General features: G+C 44.0%; 3 protein-coding genes across 5 annotated transcripts; 2 read left to right on the plus strand and 1 right to left on the minus strand.

Moving 5' to 3' along the window:
- The first annotated feature begins 938 nt into the window (after positions 1–938).
- On the plus strand, positions 939–3,617 carry LOC118099566 (hatching enzyme 1.2). Its single transcript, XM_035144231.2, has 12 exons — positions 939–1,065; positions 1,147–1,218; positions 1,646–1,708; positions 1,802–1,852; positions 1,928–1,990; positions 2,092–2,138; positions 2,336–2,405; positions 2,494–2,608; positions 2,866–3,038; positions 3,151–3,232; positions 3,324–3,445; positions 3,535–3,617. Exons 1-12 carry the CDS (start codon positions 1,017–1,019, stop codon positions 3,555–3,557), a joined length of 930 nt encoding a protein of 309 aa, XP_035000122.2. The 5' UTR covers positions 939–1,016; the 3' UTR covers positions 3,558–3,617.
- Positions 3,618–3,916: 299 nt separating this feature from the next.
- ttll2 (tubulin tyrosine ligase-like family, member 2) lies at positions 3,917–6,724 on the plus strand. Of its 2 annotated transcripts, XM_035144221.2 has the most exons (4): positions 3,917–4,058; positions 4,399–4,630; positions 4,812–6,037; positions 6,278–6,724. In XM_035144221.2, exons 2-4 carry the CDS (start codon positions 4,412–4,414, stop codon positions 6,582–6,584), a joined length of 1,752 nt encoding a protein of 583 aa, XP_035000112.2. In that variant the 5' UTR covers positions 3,917–4,058; positions 4,399–4,411; the 3' UTR covers positions 6,585–6,724. The 2 variants fall into 2 exon arrangements, with proteins under 2 accessions (XP_035000112.2, XP_035000113.2); XM_035144222.2 differs by lacking the exon at positions 3,917–4,058 and having other exon boundaries at positions 4,498–4,646.
- A 250-nt stretch (positions 6,725–6,974) lies between these two features.
- On the minus strand, positions 6,975–8,482 carry si:ch211-140l13.3 (centromere protein J). 2 transcript variants are annotated; one of them, XM_047338126.1, is made up of 4 exons: positions 8,322–8,482; positions 8,156–8,240; positions 7,759–7,879; positions 6,975–7,389 (listed from the first exon to the last, which is right to left on the minus strand). In XM_047338126.1, exons 1-4 carry the CDS (start codon positions 8,469–8,471, stop codon positions 7,212–7,214), a joined length of 534 nt encoding a protein of 177 aa, XP_047194082.1. In that variant the 5' UTR covers positions 8,472–8,482; the 3' UTR covers positions 6,975–7,211. The 2 variants fall into 2 exon arrangements, with proteins under 2 accessions (XP_047194082.1, XP_047194081.1); XM_047338125.1 differs by having other exon boundaries at positions 8,156–8,482.
- Between the last annotated feature and the right edge of the window lie 4,072 nt (positions 8,483–12,554).

Consider the following 12,554-nt stretch of genomic DNA (forward strand, 5'->3'; position numbering starts at 1 on the left):
GAGGAAGTGACCGCATCACATGACAGGACATCACATGACGGTGACTGGCGCTGCCTTCACGTGCCCTGGGAGAACTGCACTCCCGCGGACTCTGGTGTTTCCACTTCGCCTCAGTCAGCGACCAAAGAAAAGAAATTAAATACAAACACTGAATCTCAAATGAAAAGGAGCAGAAAGAAGAATAGTGTTGTATAATATGCACGAGACATTAATAAAGCAAATAATTCAATTAAACATCTGCTCTATGAGAGTTGGTGATTGGTTCTGAGCTTCTTACACCAGATGTTGAGGAATGACTCAAAACTCTTTTGGCCCAGATGTGAACCAGATGTTAAAGGTCCAGTGTGTAAGATTCAGGTGAAAGTATCTATTGGCAGAAATTGAATATGAAATGATCCTAGTGATGTTTTCACTAGTGTGTTTCATCTAAATTGTGCAATTTGTTGTTTTCTTTACCCTAGAATATATATAAATATATATATTTAAGTACATCATATTTACATCGGGAGCAGGTCCCTGACACATACCACATACTTCTACCAAGTTTTGTGGTAGTTCATCTGGTAGTTTTTGCATAATTCAATCGCATGTATAGAAGACTGATATTTACGACTGTGTGCAATTTAGTGTTGATCATAATAAAAATAAATATGATTAAACATATGACTGTAGGTTCTTGTGATGCAAAAAAAAAAGATTCAACCTTAAATCAGAATCAGTTTTATTTGCCATGTACGAGTACACACACCTGGAATTTGACTCTGGTGTAGTTGTGCTCAGGGTACTTACACAAACAGACACACAATTAACAGCTGACTACCAGAAGAAGAACTATGAATGTCTTTTATATTCAGTTTCCATGGCACAACCTGAGAAACCTACTGTAGCGCCCTCTACAGGCCGGACTGAGAGGTCATAATCAGAGTGAAGTGATCCCACCTGCTGAGACGTGACCAGGTTTTAAGTCAGGAAACATCTCAGCTCCTCTTCTCCTCAGATCCTCTGCTCGTGAAACGATGCCGTGTTGCACCATGTGGCTCCTGCTCGTCCTCTGCCTGTCCACAGGTACGTTATACCTAGACGTTAGACGTTAGAGCAGATATTCAGCTGAGTGATGATGATGATTGACTCTTTCTCTTCATGTAGCTGCTGGAGTCCCAGTACGTCCACCTCAGGGTGCTACTACTGCTCCTGCTGCTCCTGCTGCTGCTGACACAGGTTGGTGCTCTTTGGATATTTGCTGCAATTTAAGCCGGAAACTAATTTGCCACCAAATACAGACAATAAACATGAAATTCACTGTGCACATCAAAATATTAAACACAGCACACGACTAAAAGTGTTCATTAAAATAATCTGATCGCTGCTTGAAGTCTCTGACTGAGCTTCTGTTAAACAGGGGGGCTTCACAGTACAGGACTGTTTTCAGGTTGTTCTCTTTCCTCAGGCGACCTCAGGTGAGTCTGAGTCACTGAATCAACCTTTTTTTAATCATCGTATTGATCCTGGTTTTAAAACCAAACTGTCCACAACAAGCTGAGGAGTTTCACCAGCTGCACTGAGACAGACAGAAGTTCAGAAGGAAGTAATAATGGTAATAATATGTTGTATGTATGAGAGAATTCTTCTTCCCTCCTTTGCTCAGGTAATGTGACGGTCAGTCCGACGCTCGATGTGCAGCAGCCAAACACTTCACAGCCTTTACTAGGTAACTGTTCAGTATTTACATGCTCAATCATTTTCATTTTTAAACAGGTTATTCCCATAACCTGATGGTTTTTACTGGATTTCTCTTTTTCAGTCGGCGCTCTTCCTTTAAATAATACCCACAATGCAACTCATCCAACAACAGGTTGGCGCTCATTGGTATTTTAAAGATTTATTGCAATTTTATGTTTTCGAATTTCAGTAACGTTTAAATCTGTAGGTGTTCGGGGAGCTTCCTCCAAGCTTGGGTCGTGGCAGAGCGACAGCTCGGAAACTTTAGAGGGTAAAATAAAAATTATTACTGATAAATGTACAGAAAAAACATAATAGTTCAAATATAGAATGTGTGTTTTGTGTTTTTACCTGATATTTGAACTCTTGTAGAGCTTCAAGAAGACCTGATTGTCCAAGAAGGAGACATTCTGATGCCGGTAAGATGAACAGAGAAGTTTCTGGTAACACCGCTGCAGGAAAGATGCAGCTTCAACTGGGAATTTTAAAATGAGAAGAAATGATATCTGCAACAAATGGCAAAATGACATGAAGTGTTTTGAATGTTGGGAAAAATGGTTTAAAACATGATGAAGAGTTTGAGTATGGAAGTGTTCAGATTGTGGTTCTGTCACAGGAGGTCAGGAACGCTGTGCAGACCCTGTGGCCGGACGCCACCGTCCCTTACGTCATCAGTCATGACCTGGGTGAGTTGTTGTGGTTCAAGCTCACGTCTCATGTAAAGACCACTGTGTGTCTGTGTGTGTAGTGATGAAACTGTTTGTGTGTTTTCAGCTGATCGAAAGTCAGACATAGACACTGCCTTCACAATGATCTCAAACGTCACATGTATTCGCTTCAAAATTCACACGAAGGAGCTGAACTACCTGGACATCAAGGAGGGAGAAGGGTGAGAAGACAGGCAAATTAACGACACAAAGGATTTAGATTTCATAATTAAATCAATATCAGAGAGAAAAATAAGCAGCGAGGCCACAAACCTTAAACATAATCAACAGGATCTTGTAAAGAAATCCCCAAAAAACTGAGGCGGTTTCGTGAGGAGGATGAAACCAGTGGAATGTGGTTTATTTCTCAGTTCTGGTATTTTTTATTAAACTACTATCGGACACGAGAGAGAAACCGGCTCCTCCTTGTCTCCTCTAGCTGTGCATCCTTCGTGGGCTGTCAGGGAGGAGCCCAGTCGCTGTACTATGGTCGGTCGTGCGGCGTGGGGAACCTTTGCCACGAGCTGGTCCACGCACTGGGACTACATCATGAACACACCCGCGACGACCGGGACCAGTACGTCAGCGTGCAGTGGCAGAGCATCACACCAGGTGAAGGCCTCAGAGGACACACCGATCAGATTCATGTTTGTATGTTGTGTGATACTTTGGTTCGTGGGTCTTCAGAAGGTCGAGGCGTGATTCATAATATTTCTGATTCAAGGGAGACAAAATAACTTCAAGGTGAAACATGGGAACACTCTGAATCTGCCGTATGACATAGACTCCATCATGCACTATGGCTGGTGAGTCTCTTCTCCATAAACACAATATTCATATCACACTCTGATCATTTGGTCCTTGGACTGCACTACACTTATTCTTCTGTCATCGCAGGTTTTTCTTCAGTCAGGACGGGAGTCCCACTTTGCTGCCCAAGAGGGGGGGGGACCAGATGGGTCAGAGGACACATCTCAGCCAGCTGGACATCCAGAAACTCAACTCACTCTACCACTGTGGTAACAAACTGCTCATTGTTTGTGTAATCCTGCTAACAAACCACGAACTGCAGCATTTCAACGATACTAAAACGTGTGTCTTCTTTCAGCCGAGCGGATGACGCCACAGTGAGCGGGTTTGCTGCTGGTTTGTGCCTCGAGATGTAATAAAATCATATTTATGAACAAAGAAGATCCTGTTTTCTGTGTCTTTGTTTTTCACCCGCCTGCACAAGTTTAAACTCTTCATCTGAAAGGTCACATCGAGAGAAGAAGAGCACCGAGTGTGTGTCTGGTTTTAAAGTCGCTGATCGTTTTAACTTCAGTAACATGACGTGCACGTCTGTGTGGAACTAAGCAGGGATTTTAATCAAGTCCTTGAAATTTGACCTGGCGACGAACTCCTGAGTGACGGAGCTGCTGATCTCACTCAGACCATCTACAGTGTGTGTGTGTGTGTGTCTGAACAGTGTGTGTGTCTGGTTAGGTCTGTGGGAGGAGCCAGGTGAACAGACGCCTGTAAACAAACACTTGAAGCAAAGTGATGTAAGAGGAAAGACTCTTATTCTCTAACGCTGTCATTGGACACACAGAAAATCAGACCATGACCTAATGGGCACTCAGCATTTACAAGGTAAGACTTTTATATCTATTGTGTGTTACTATTATTCAAATTTATCTGCACTTTAAATGTTTCAATATTCTCTCATAAATTTATCTTTAAGTCTCGGAAAAGAGAAAAGCCTCTGAAATACAATTTAAAACATCTTCATACATCATAAATTTGTTCCACTTATTCTGAAACCAGCATCTCAAAAGATTTCAGAACATTTTGATGTTAAATACAACTTTACTGTTTTGTTCGATGTTCAGAACAAAGGCTGTCGCACCTTGTTCAGCTCTGAGACCGAATATAAAGACGATCCAAAGTCGTGCAGCTGATCCATATGTTTGTTTCACTGTTGGTTCTGTAGTTTACGATGGTGCATGGCTTCGTCCCTGGTGTTCCGACTGCACGACAGAGCTCCGGAGCTGCTGAGAGACGTTCTCCTCGAGCGAGGGTGGGAAGAATATGATGGAGAACGGGAGGAGGAAGACTGGAACCTCTACTGGAGGGGCTCGGCCTTCCGCAGCTCCGAGTATCACAACCTGTTGCCGTGGCAGCGCCTCAACCACCATCCCAAAACTGTTGGCATCACACGCAAGGTGAAGTCCTCGACACGTGAGCCAACTCATAAAGACTCTAAATGGAAGATAATGTCAATAATCTTTTCATATGAACTTTAAAAGTGATGTATCAGTATTTGGACTCAAAACTGAGGCCAAATCCTCTTGAACGCCCCCTGGTGGCTGATCGCACTCTGAATGGCTCGTCTCTCTTTGGTAGGACTGCTTGGCACGAAACCTGAGGAGAATGAGAGCCTCGTGTGGTTCGTCGCTCTACGACTTCAGTCCCTCCAGCTTCATCCTCCCGAACGACTACACCCGCTTCCTGGCTGAATACGACAAACTGCATCTGACCGGAGGACCGTCGCTCTACTGGATCTGTAAACCTGTGGATCTCTCCAGAGGCAGAGGCATCTTCGTCTTCCAGGATATCAAAGACCTGGTCTACGACTGCTCCGTCATCGTGCAGCGGTACGTCAGCGACCCCCTGCTGATCTCTGGCTACAAGTTCGACCTGAGGATCTACGTGTGCGTGAAGAGCTTCCATCCACTGACTGTTTACATCCACCAGGAGGGGCTGGTGCGCTTCGCCACGGAGAAGTACAGCCTGTCGTCCCTGCGGAACCTGTTCGCTCACCTCACCAACTCCAGCATCAACAAGCTCGGCCCTTTCTACAGAGCCGAGAAGGAGCGAGTGGGCCGGGGGTGCAAGTGGACCATGAGCAAGTTCAGGCACTTCCTCCACAGCCAGGACGTCGACGAGCTTCCTCTGTGGCAGAGGATCAACAACATCGTCACGCTGACCCTCCTCACCATCGCTCCCTCCGTTCCCTCCTGTCCCAACTGCGTGGAGCTCTTCGGCTTCGACATCCTCGTGGACGCCAGGTTGAAGCCCTGGCTGCTGGAGGTCAACTACAGCCCCGCGCTGACCCTGGACTGCCCCGCCGATGTCTCAGTGAAGAGGGGACTGATTAGTGATCTGATTGACCTGATGAACTACACGTCGACTGACGGCCTAAGAGACGGAGCGAATCAGAAACCTAAGTGCAAGCAGCCTTGTTTCCACGGCGACCGGCCCTCGTATGTTCCTACGTCCTCACAAACTCAGACACTCCCTCTGCTTAAAACTGTCCCACAGTCTAAAGGGATGAACCCAAGACGACGTGCTCTTGTGGCGGACCAGTCGAGACGTCTTCCACCAGTTAACTCAAACAAAGCGTGTGCAGCCGGGGTCAGAATAATCAACTCCACAGCCAGAAAAACCCACAGCGACGAGACGCTCAACCTGATCCTGGGCTCACGTTCAAGGACAAACGCGTCAGTGGTGAACAGACACACGCGTCCAGGAGAGACGGACGTTTCCCCGAAGACACCCGAGATCCGACATCCGAGGGGGCTGGGATTCAAACCATCTGCCGTGGCCTGGAAGCTCCCCAACATTTACAGGTGATTTACTTTGTCTGGTCCATGGACTGTAGATAAAGACGGGTCACTACATGTGAAGCCAAACCTCTTGACCTCCCCCTGGTGGCTGGTTGCAGTATAGGTCACGAACACCACCTCCTCCATGTCAGTGGATGGAGGCGGTAGTTTTAGGTTGTTGTTATCACACTGATGTTTGTTCACGTGTTAATGTGTCAAAACATCCAATGCTTCTCAGAGTGTAATGTTGTGATTGTTTCACAGTGGGAGTCGCGTCCCAGTAACGGCTCCTCTGGAGGAAACCACTGCACCGACTGGACAAGATGTTCCTCCAGTCAGAGTCGGAGACTTCATACGGACGTTCCCGTTCAACGCAGCCACCCTGAAAGCCTCCCGACACAAACTGAACGTGAAGGTTGTCGTGCAGGAGCTTCACAAGCTGACGGGTCGGCTGACTTCAGGTCAGTCCGACGAGGCAGAGGGGACGAAGAAGGGTGAAGAAGACTTTGATTCTCTGCTCTGGGGCCCGAAGGATCCTCCGTCTCTCAGACAATGTTTCAAACCAACTTAAAGAGACCGGAGCTAAAGTGTTTGAGACGGAGGCTGAAAGAGGAAAGTGATGTGTTTACTGAACATTAGAGCATTTAACCCTTTTACAGTAATAACACAAATTAAAAGTTGTTAACCTGAATATGAGCGCAACAAGTTTCCTTAAAGAAATAAAACCAAACAGATGAGAACCTGATTCTCTTTTATGAAATATTTTCAGTCTTATCGTTGAAGCAAACATCCTGATTTGAGCCTTAATCTTTTCTTAATTTATTTTAAAAAATATATATTTTTTTATCCTTTTATCAGTTTCAAAGAAAGTGGAAAGTGGTTTAACACATTATTTACAGTGTTTACAACAGCACAAAGAAAATAATTCATAATTATATTGAATTGTTGTTGTCATATAATCTTTAGTAAAATGAGTAGAAACTTTCAACATTTATATTTGTGGAGTTTAAGACATTTAATTCATTTCACTGACAGATTCAGTTTTCGCTCACGGAGACTTAACCGTGCTACATTAATAAGTTCATCACTTATTCAGATGAAAGAGCTGCTGCATGATCAGGAGAAATACAAGTGTGACACAAACAGAACTTGACAAACATTTAAAAATAACGTTTCCTGCCCATGTGATCACAAACACTTATTCAGATTGAGTGACTCTGATCTTTTCTCGCACTCGGCCTGATGTGTACTTGGTTTGCTGGCGCCCGTCGGGGTAGGTGGTCCGAACCGTCCCGTCAGGATACTCTCTCCTCTTAAACTGAGGAGTGTGGACTTCTCTCTCACCGCTGGGGAAATCGATCATCTTCTCACCGGACCTGGAAGATGATAATCATAGTAGTCATAAAACTTTATATAGCACATTTAAAAACACGGCCCACGACAGTCAGGAGACGTCTTTTTGAATAATCTTTGCAGACAAACACTGATGAACTCCAGCTCTTTGCTTTGAACCAGCTGTGATTTCACTCCCACATCTGTCACAAAGCTCAAAGCCTCTAGAGATCCTCTGTCTGACCTGCTGACCAGTGGATGATGTGAAGCTCTGTCCCTGTGTGACCTCTAACGGTTTTATTTATTCATGAGGACGCCTGTTGGCCGCCTCAATGGAAGCTCCTCCTCCGGCTGCACGGACTCTCTGACCCTGCAGACGCTCTGAAGCTCATCCTGACAGGAATCAGTCTTACGGTGAAACGAGAACGATGGTGCCGTCGCTGAAGATCGTCCTCTCGCTGCCGTCGGGCTCCAAAGACTTGATGGTCTGGTCTGGAAATACGATCTCTCTTCTCCCTCCAGGGTGTCGCTTCTCTGTTCACACAAGGACACACAGAACCAAAGTGTGAATAGAAATATTCAAAGATTTTATTTTGGAGAATAAACAATCGGCCTCCAAAGTCCTTATTGGTCCGACTGTGCAGAAACTTTCCAGATTCAGGTGATAGTTTTCTGTAGGTTTGTCACTGCAAGCGAGAACGTCCACATTGTTTTAAACCTTTAAATATAAGGAATATAAAAGATGTATAATATAAAACTCAAACTACAACAGTCCCCTGATAGATGTAGCTTCACCATCTGGCCTCTTACCGATCTGCTTGTTGGGGAAGTGAAGGATCTCCAGGCCACTTGGGTGGGTGGTGTGTGTAATCTGTGCACTGGCATAATAATACACCTGTAACACACACGTTCGATCGGGTGAAGCGTGAACACAAAGCATCCAAACAGACCTAACGGAGTCAAACTGAGATCTCACCACTTTCCCGTCTTCTAAAACGTGTTTCATGTCTCCGTTGAAGAACGAGACGGTTTTTGTTTTCTGGGTGGAGACGATCCTCCTCGTCAGCAGGAGGCTTCTGTTCCACAGACGAAGCTCCGTCTGAGCAGAGACACAAACCGTCCACATGGGGATTTAAAGATCCGTGAACATGCACTTTCTTTTTATTTCCTGCAGGTCGAATGATGGCTTATCTATCATCACTGGTTTGTACTGCAGTGCTACGATGTGGGGATTAATAAAATATACATATTTATCTATCTATTGATCCATCTGTTTATAATCATCTGTGAAACATGAAACATTATTTTTATTATCTCTGATAGATCTTAGATTTCTATTTCAGACTTCATTAACATGCACAGTAAAATAAAAATGCTCCTTATTTAAATAATCTTAAATTCATGGAATTTGATATCATTTAACCTTCAAGACCATACCTGATAAATATATCATATTTAGTAAAAGTAATTTTATGTATTTCACTCCTAATTCAGGAAAACATGTAAATTATACAGTAAATCTATGAGAAATAACTCCTGAACTGTTTGAGCTGTGAAGGTGAAATCAGACTCGGGCAGCGTCTCGACTTTCACTGCATGAACATGTAATGAGGTCAGTCGGTTCTTCGACACCGTCTTTTGTTCGTGCTCATGAATTATTGCCGGGAAGCTTAAAGGCCACTTAGCAGACTTTTACACACTTGACTCATTTGATGCCTGAAAGATTTAAACGGAAAAGTGGCACAACTGTAGAATAGAAACGAGCTTTAAGAAAAAAAAAAACTTAAAACAGTGAACTGCTGCTCAGTGAGAGTTATTGTTTCTTTACGGGCAAATTATCAGCAAATACAGCAAAACACTTGTATTCTCACTTCAATTAAAAGCTCGTCTCTCTCAGGAGTAAAAGAGAAAAGCGAGGGCCAGTAGAGGGCAGCACAGCTTCTTTCATTCATTCATTTTTTTATTAAAAAGTTTGAAACGGACGTATTTATTAATGACTTGCTTCATAAAGACATTTGTACATGTTCCAACTTTATGTCAAACTAGTTTTAATGTTTATTCTTTCACATCCAGGAGATGTAATGATTCCACATCACTGGCAGCTCTACTATAAATATTCAATGTATATTTAATATTTGTATTCTAAGTGTTTCAGGTCCTTTAATATGACGACTGACTCTATAATTGACTCTTTGATGTGTCGAGGCCTCAGTTCTATACTGAAACACCTCGAGTGCAGTGGAGCCTGTTGCCTTATATGGTCTTTGTTTCAGGGTTTAGATCGTGCTCATGATGAAACCTCAGCAACACGCACCTCCTCCTCAACAGGTGGAATCCGTCCAGCTGAAATGAGCCATCACTGGACGTTACTCGTACAGGAAAAGGAGGAGAAAATGAAGATGTTGTCGCACGACGCCCGAAGTGCGAGTGTGTTTCACGTGCAGGCGTTGTCTCTGCAGCCTGTCCAGGACATTCCTCTGCTCACAGAGATAAAGAACAACTGTGTGGAGCAGCTCGTCCGTCCTCTCGGAGTGAGACACAGGCCTCGTCTACACTACAGCTGACGTGTCCATCCACACAACCTTCATCTTAATAAATACCTTCACACAAAAACAAGCAGAACTGAATTCAGACCGAGGAGTGTGAACCAGAGTGAAGCCGGTGTAGAGCAGCCACTGGTGTTGTTGCTGTTTTGCATCGATTTGTTTTAGCCGCGGCTTTTCTGGTTAAGGAAGCAGAGCATCGTGGGTGATGTAAATATATTGATCTGTTTCGGCCAAAATATCACAGTGCTTCTCTTTGTTGATTGTGTGTGAGGAACGAAAGGCTCAGGAACAAGTGATTGAAACGAATCTGAAAGAACAGGCCACAGGCTTTGATGTTGAGGGTGTAACTCATGCAAATGTTAACTGTGCAGGCGCGGTGGTTCAAACCAAGATGTAACCGAGCAGGTTTTGTGGCATTAAGAGTTTTGTTCGGTGCATCGACTTCAGTTCAACACACAACGAGCTGGAGACACTCGAGTCTGTTCATATGTTCGATGGAGTGAAACGATCCAGGATCAAATGACACAGATGTTAATAACTATAAAGGATTGAAATGGAAGATAAGATAACAGGCTGATAAGATTCAGTGTCGATATCGAACCTGTGTCTGTTCCTCCTGGTACGCGCAGTGCGTTGGTGCAGTGCATCGCCCGGCCAGCAGACAGCGCTGTAGAGCGAGTGTCAGTCTCTTCCTCAGCTCGGAGTTTTCCCTGATCAGCTCCTGGAGGTGGCGTCGAACTACAGACCAATCACCCCCCCTCTGCTCACACTGAGGGGCCTGCACACACACACACACACACACACACACACACACACACACACACACGACACTGTGAACTCTGTGTGTGATTCATGTGTGACAGTAAGTGTGTTTGTAAATGATTTTACAGAATTGCACCATAAAGTTGTTTTCCAAGCTTCACACCTGATGACCAATAAGCTTCCAGATCATGTGACTCAAAATGAAACTGGCAGATTTAGGCGTGTTTTCCCGAAACTGTCCAACGGATTAACTGAACGACTTAATTCAACAATTACCTCCCTTGGTCTGTAGCTTTGTAAAACTGTTAACACCTGGACGGACAACAAAGCTAATAACAAAACCATGTCTCATTTTGCTGGGAACCACTTAGAAACTTTAAGAGGACCCACAGCTTCATTTCATCGTCCTGTACAAAAACCCTGTTTGTCCAGCGCTGGTATTTAACTGTGTCCATCACCTGTTCCACCATGTTTTCTGACTTGCACTTCCCAAGCAGATGTGACAGGCAGATGAACACATCAGGGAGGAAAACAGGCAGAAACTTGTCCAGGTTCTTTCCAAAGAAGAAGACAAACACAGATATTGACACGACGTCGACGTGACCATCATTAAAATCTACCTTCATCACAGAATTACAGGAAATAACACTCAGAGGTGTGAACGCGTCATCACTTGGGCAATAGAACAATATCGGTAATCATCAGAATATAACTAAGGTTCAATATATACAATAAATACACTTAAGTATTTTGTTGTTTTTTCAAGTGTTTGTCATTTTCTGCTCCCAAAGAAGAAGAAATCAAAACCACAACCTTCACTCGAGAGCAAAAATCCCTCTTTAAACTTAAAAGAAATATTAATATATAAAACATTTCAGTCGATATCGTGATAATTATCGATATCGTCTGATATGAAAATGTTTGTCTTGATATAATTTGTGGTCATTTCACCCCATCACGGCCCCCTAGTCTAAATAAACTGTCAAAGATTATGTTAGTTTCTTATTATTTAAATGACATTTTATATCCTCAGATTGTGTACTTGTATGTTGTGTACTTATATGTTGTGTACTTGTATGTTGTGTACTTATATGTTGTGCTACTTATACATTAAGTCATACATCTACTTATGTGTTTACAACAGGAATAAGGGAGAAACAGCATTTCAGTCCCGTCTATGTCCAGTAGTGAGAGGAAAGTTGATATAATTTTTGTTTCACAGTCGCTTCAGACTCTTCAATCCTCTTATTATCTGAATGTATTGTTGCAGCGCTGCCATTAAAAAGCTTGTTATTGACTAAATGCCAGTGACAGTTAAACAGTGGGCGGTTTTCATGGCTTAAGGGAAAACAGGAGGAAATGCAGGAGAGTAAATAATCCTCTGGACTCTGGCTCTGACTCAGGAAAGTGTGACACAGCAGCTCCTCGGTTCACCTGGCGAAGTCTGCGAGGAGCAATGAAACGTGTTGTGAAACAGAAACCGTGAGGTCATGAGAAATCATTTGTTTGTTGAGCAACGCTGCAGAAAAAGCTGCGGCCAAATCCAACCAAAACCCCCTGAAACTCCCGATGAGTTCAACCTCGGAGTCGGGCGAGCGGCGTCTGGATCACACGTCGGAGGATTTATGGTGAAAGACACAATGGCGAGGCTTCGCTGTGACCACGACAACAGAGGCCGAAGCTGAGTAACGGTTTGTTTACGCTGCTTTTATGTATGAAAATGGATCATAATGATGTCACCGTCCCTGCCACTTTGGCAACTAGTTAGTTAGTTAGTTAGTTAGTTAGTTAGTTGGTTGGTTGGTCCTCTTCCTCCCTTGAGGGGCATCAACGATCTGCCTGTATCTCGGCCGGTCCCGGGCTACGTGTCGGGCGTCTCCACGTGTCAGAGCCAAGTCTTT

The sequence above is a fragment of the Hippoglossus stenolepis genome, chromosome 20, assembly GCF_022539355.2.
Source record: "Hippoglossus stenolepis isolate QCI-W04-F060 chromosome 20, HSTE1.2, whole genome shotgun sequence".
In the NCBI taxonomy this organism is placed as follows: domain Eukaryota; kingdom Metazoa; phylum Chordata; class Actinopteri; order Pleuronectiformes; family Pleuronectidae; genus Hippoglossus; species Hippoglossus stenolepis.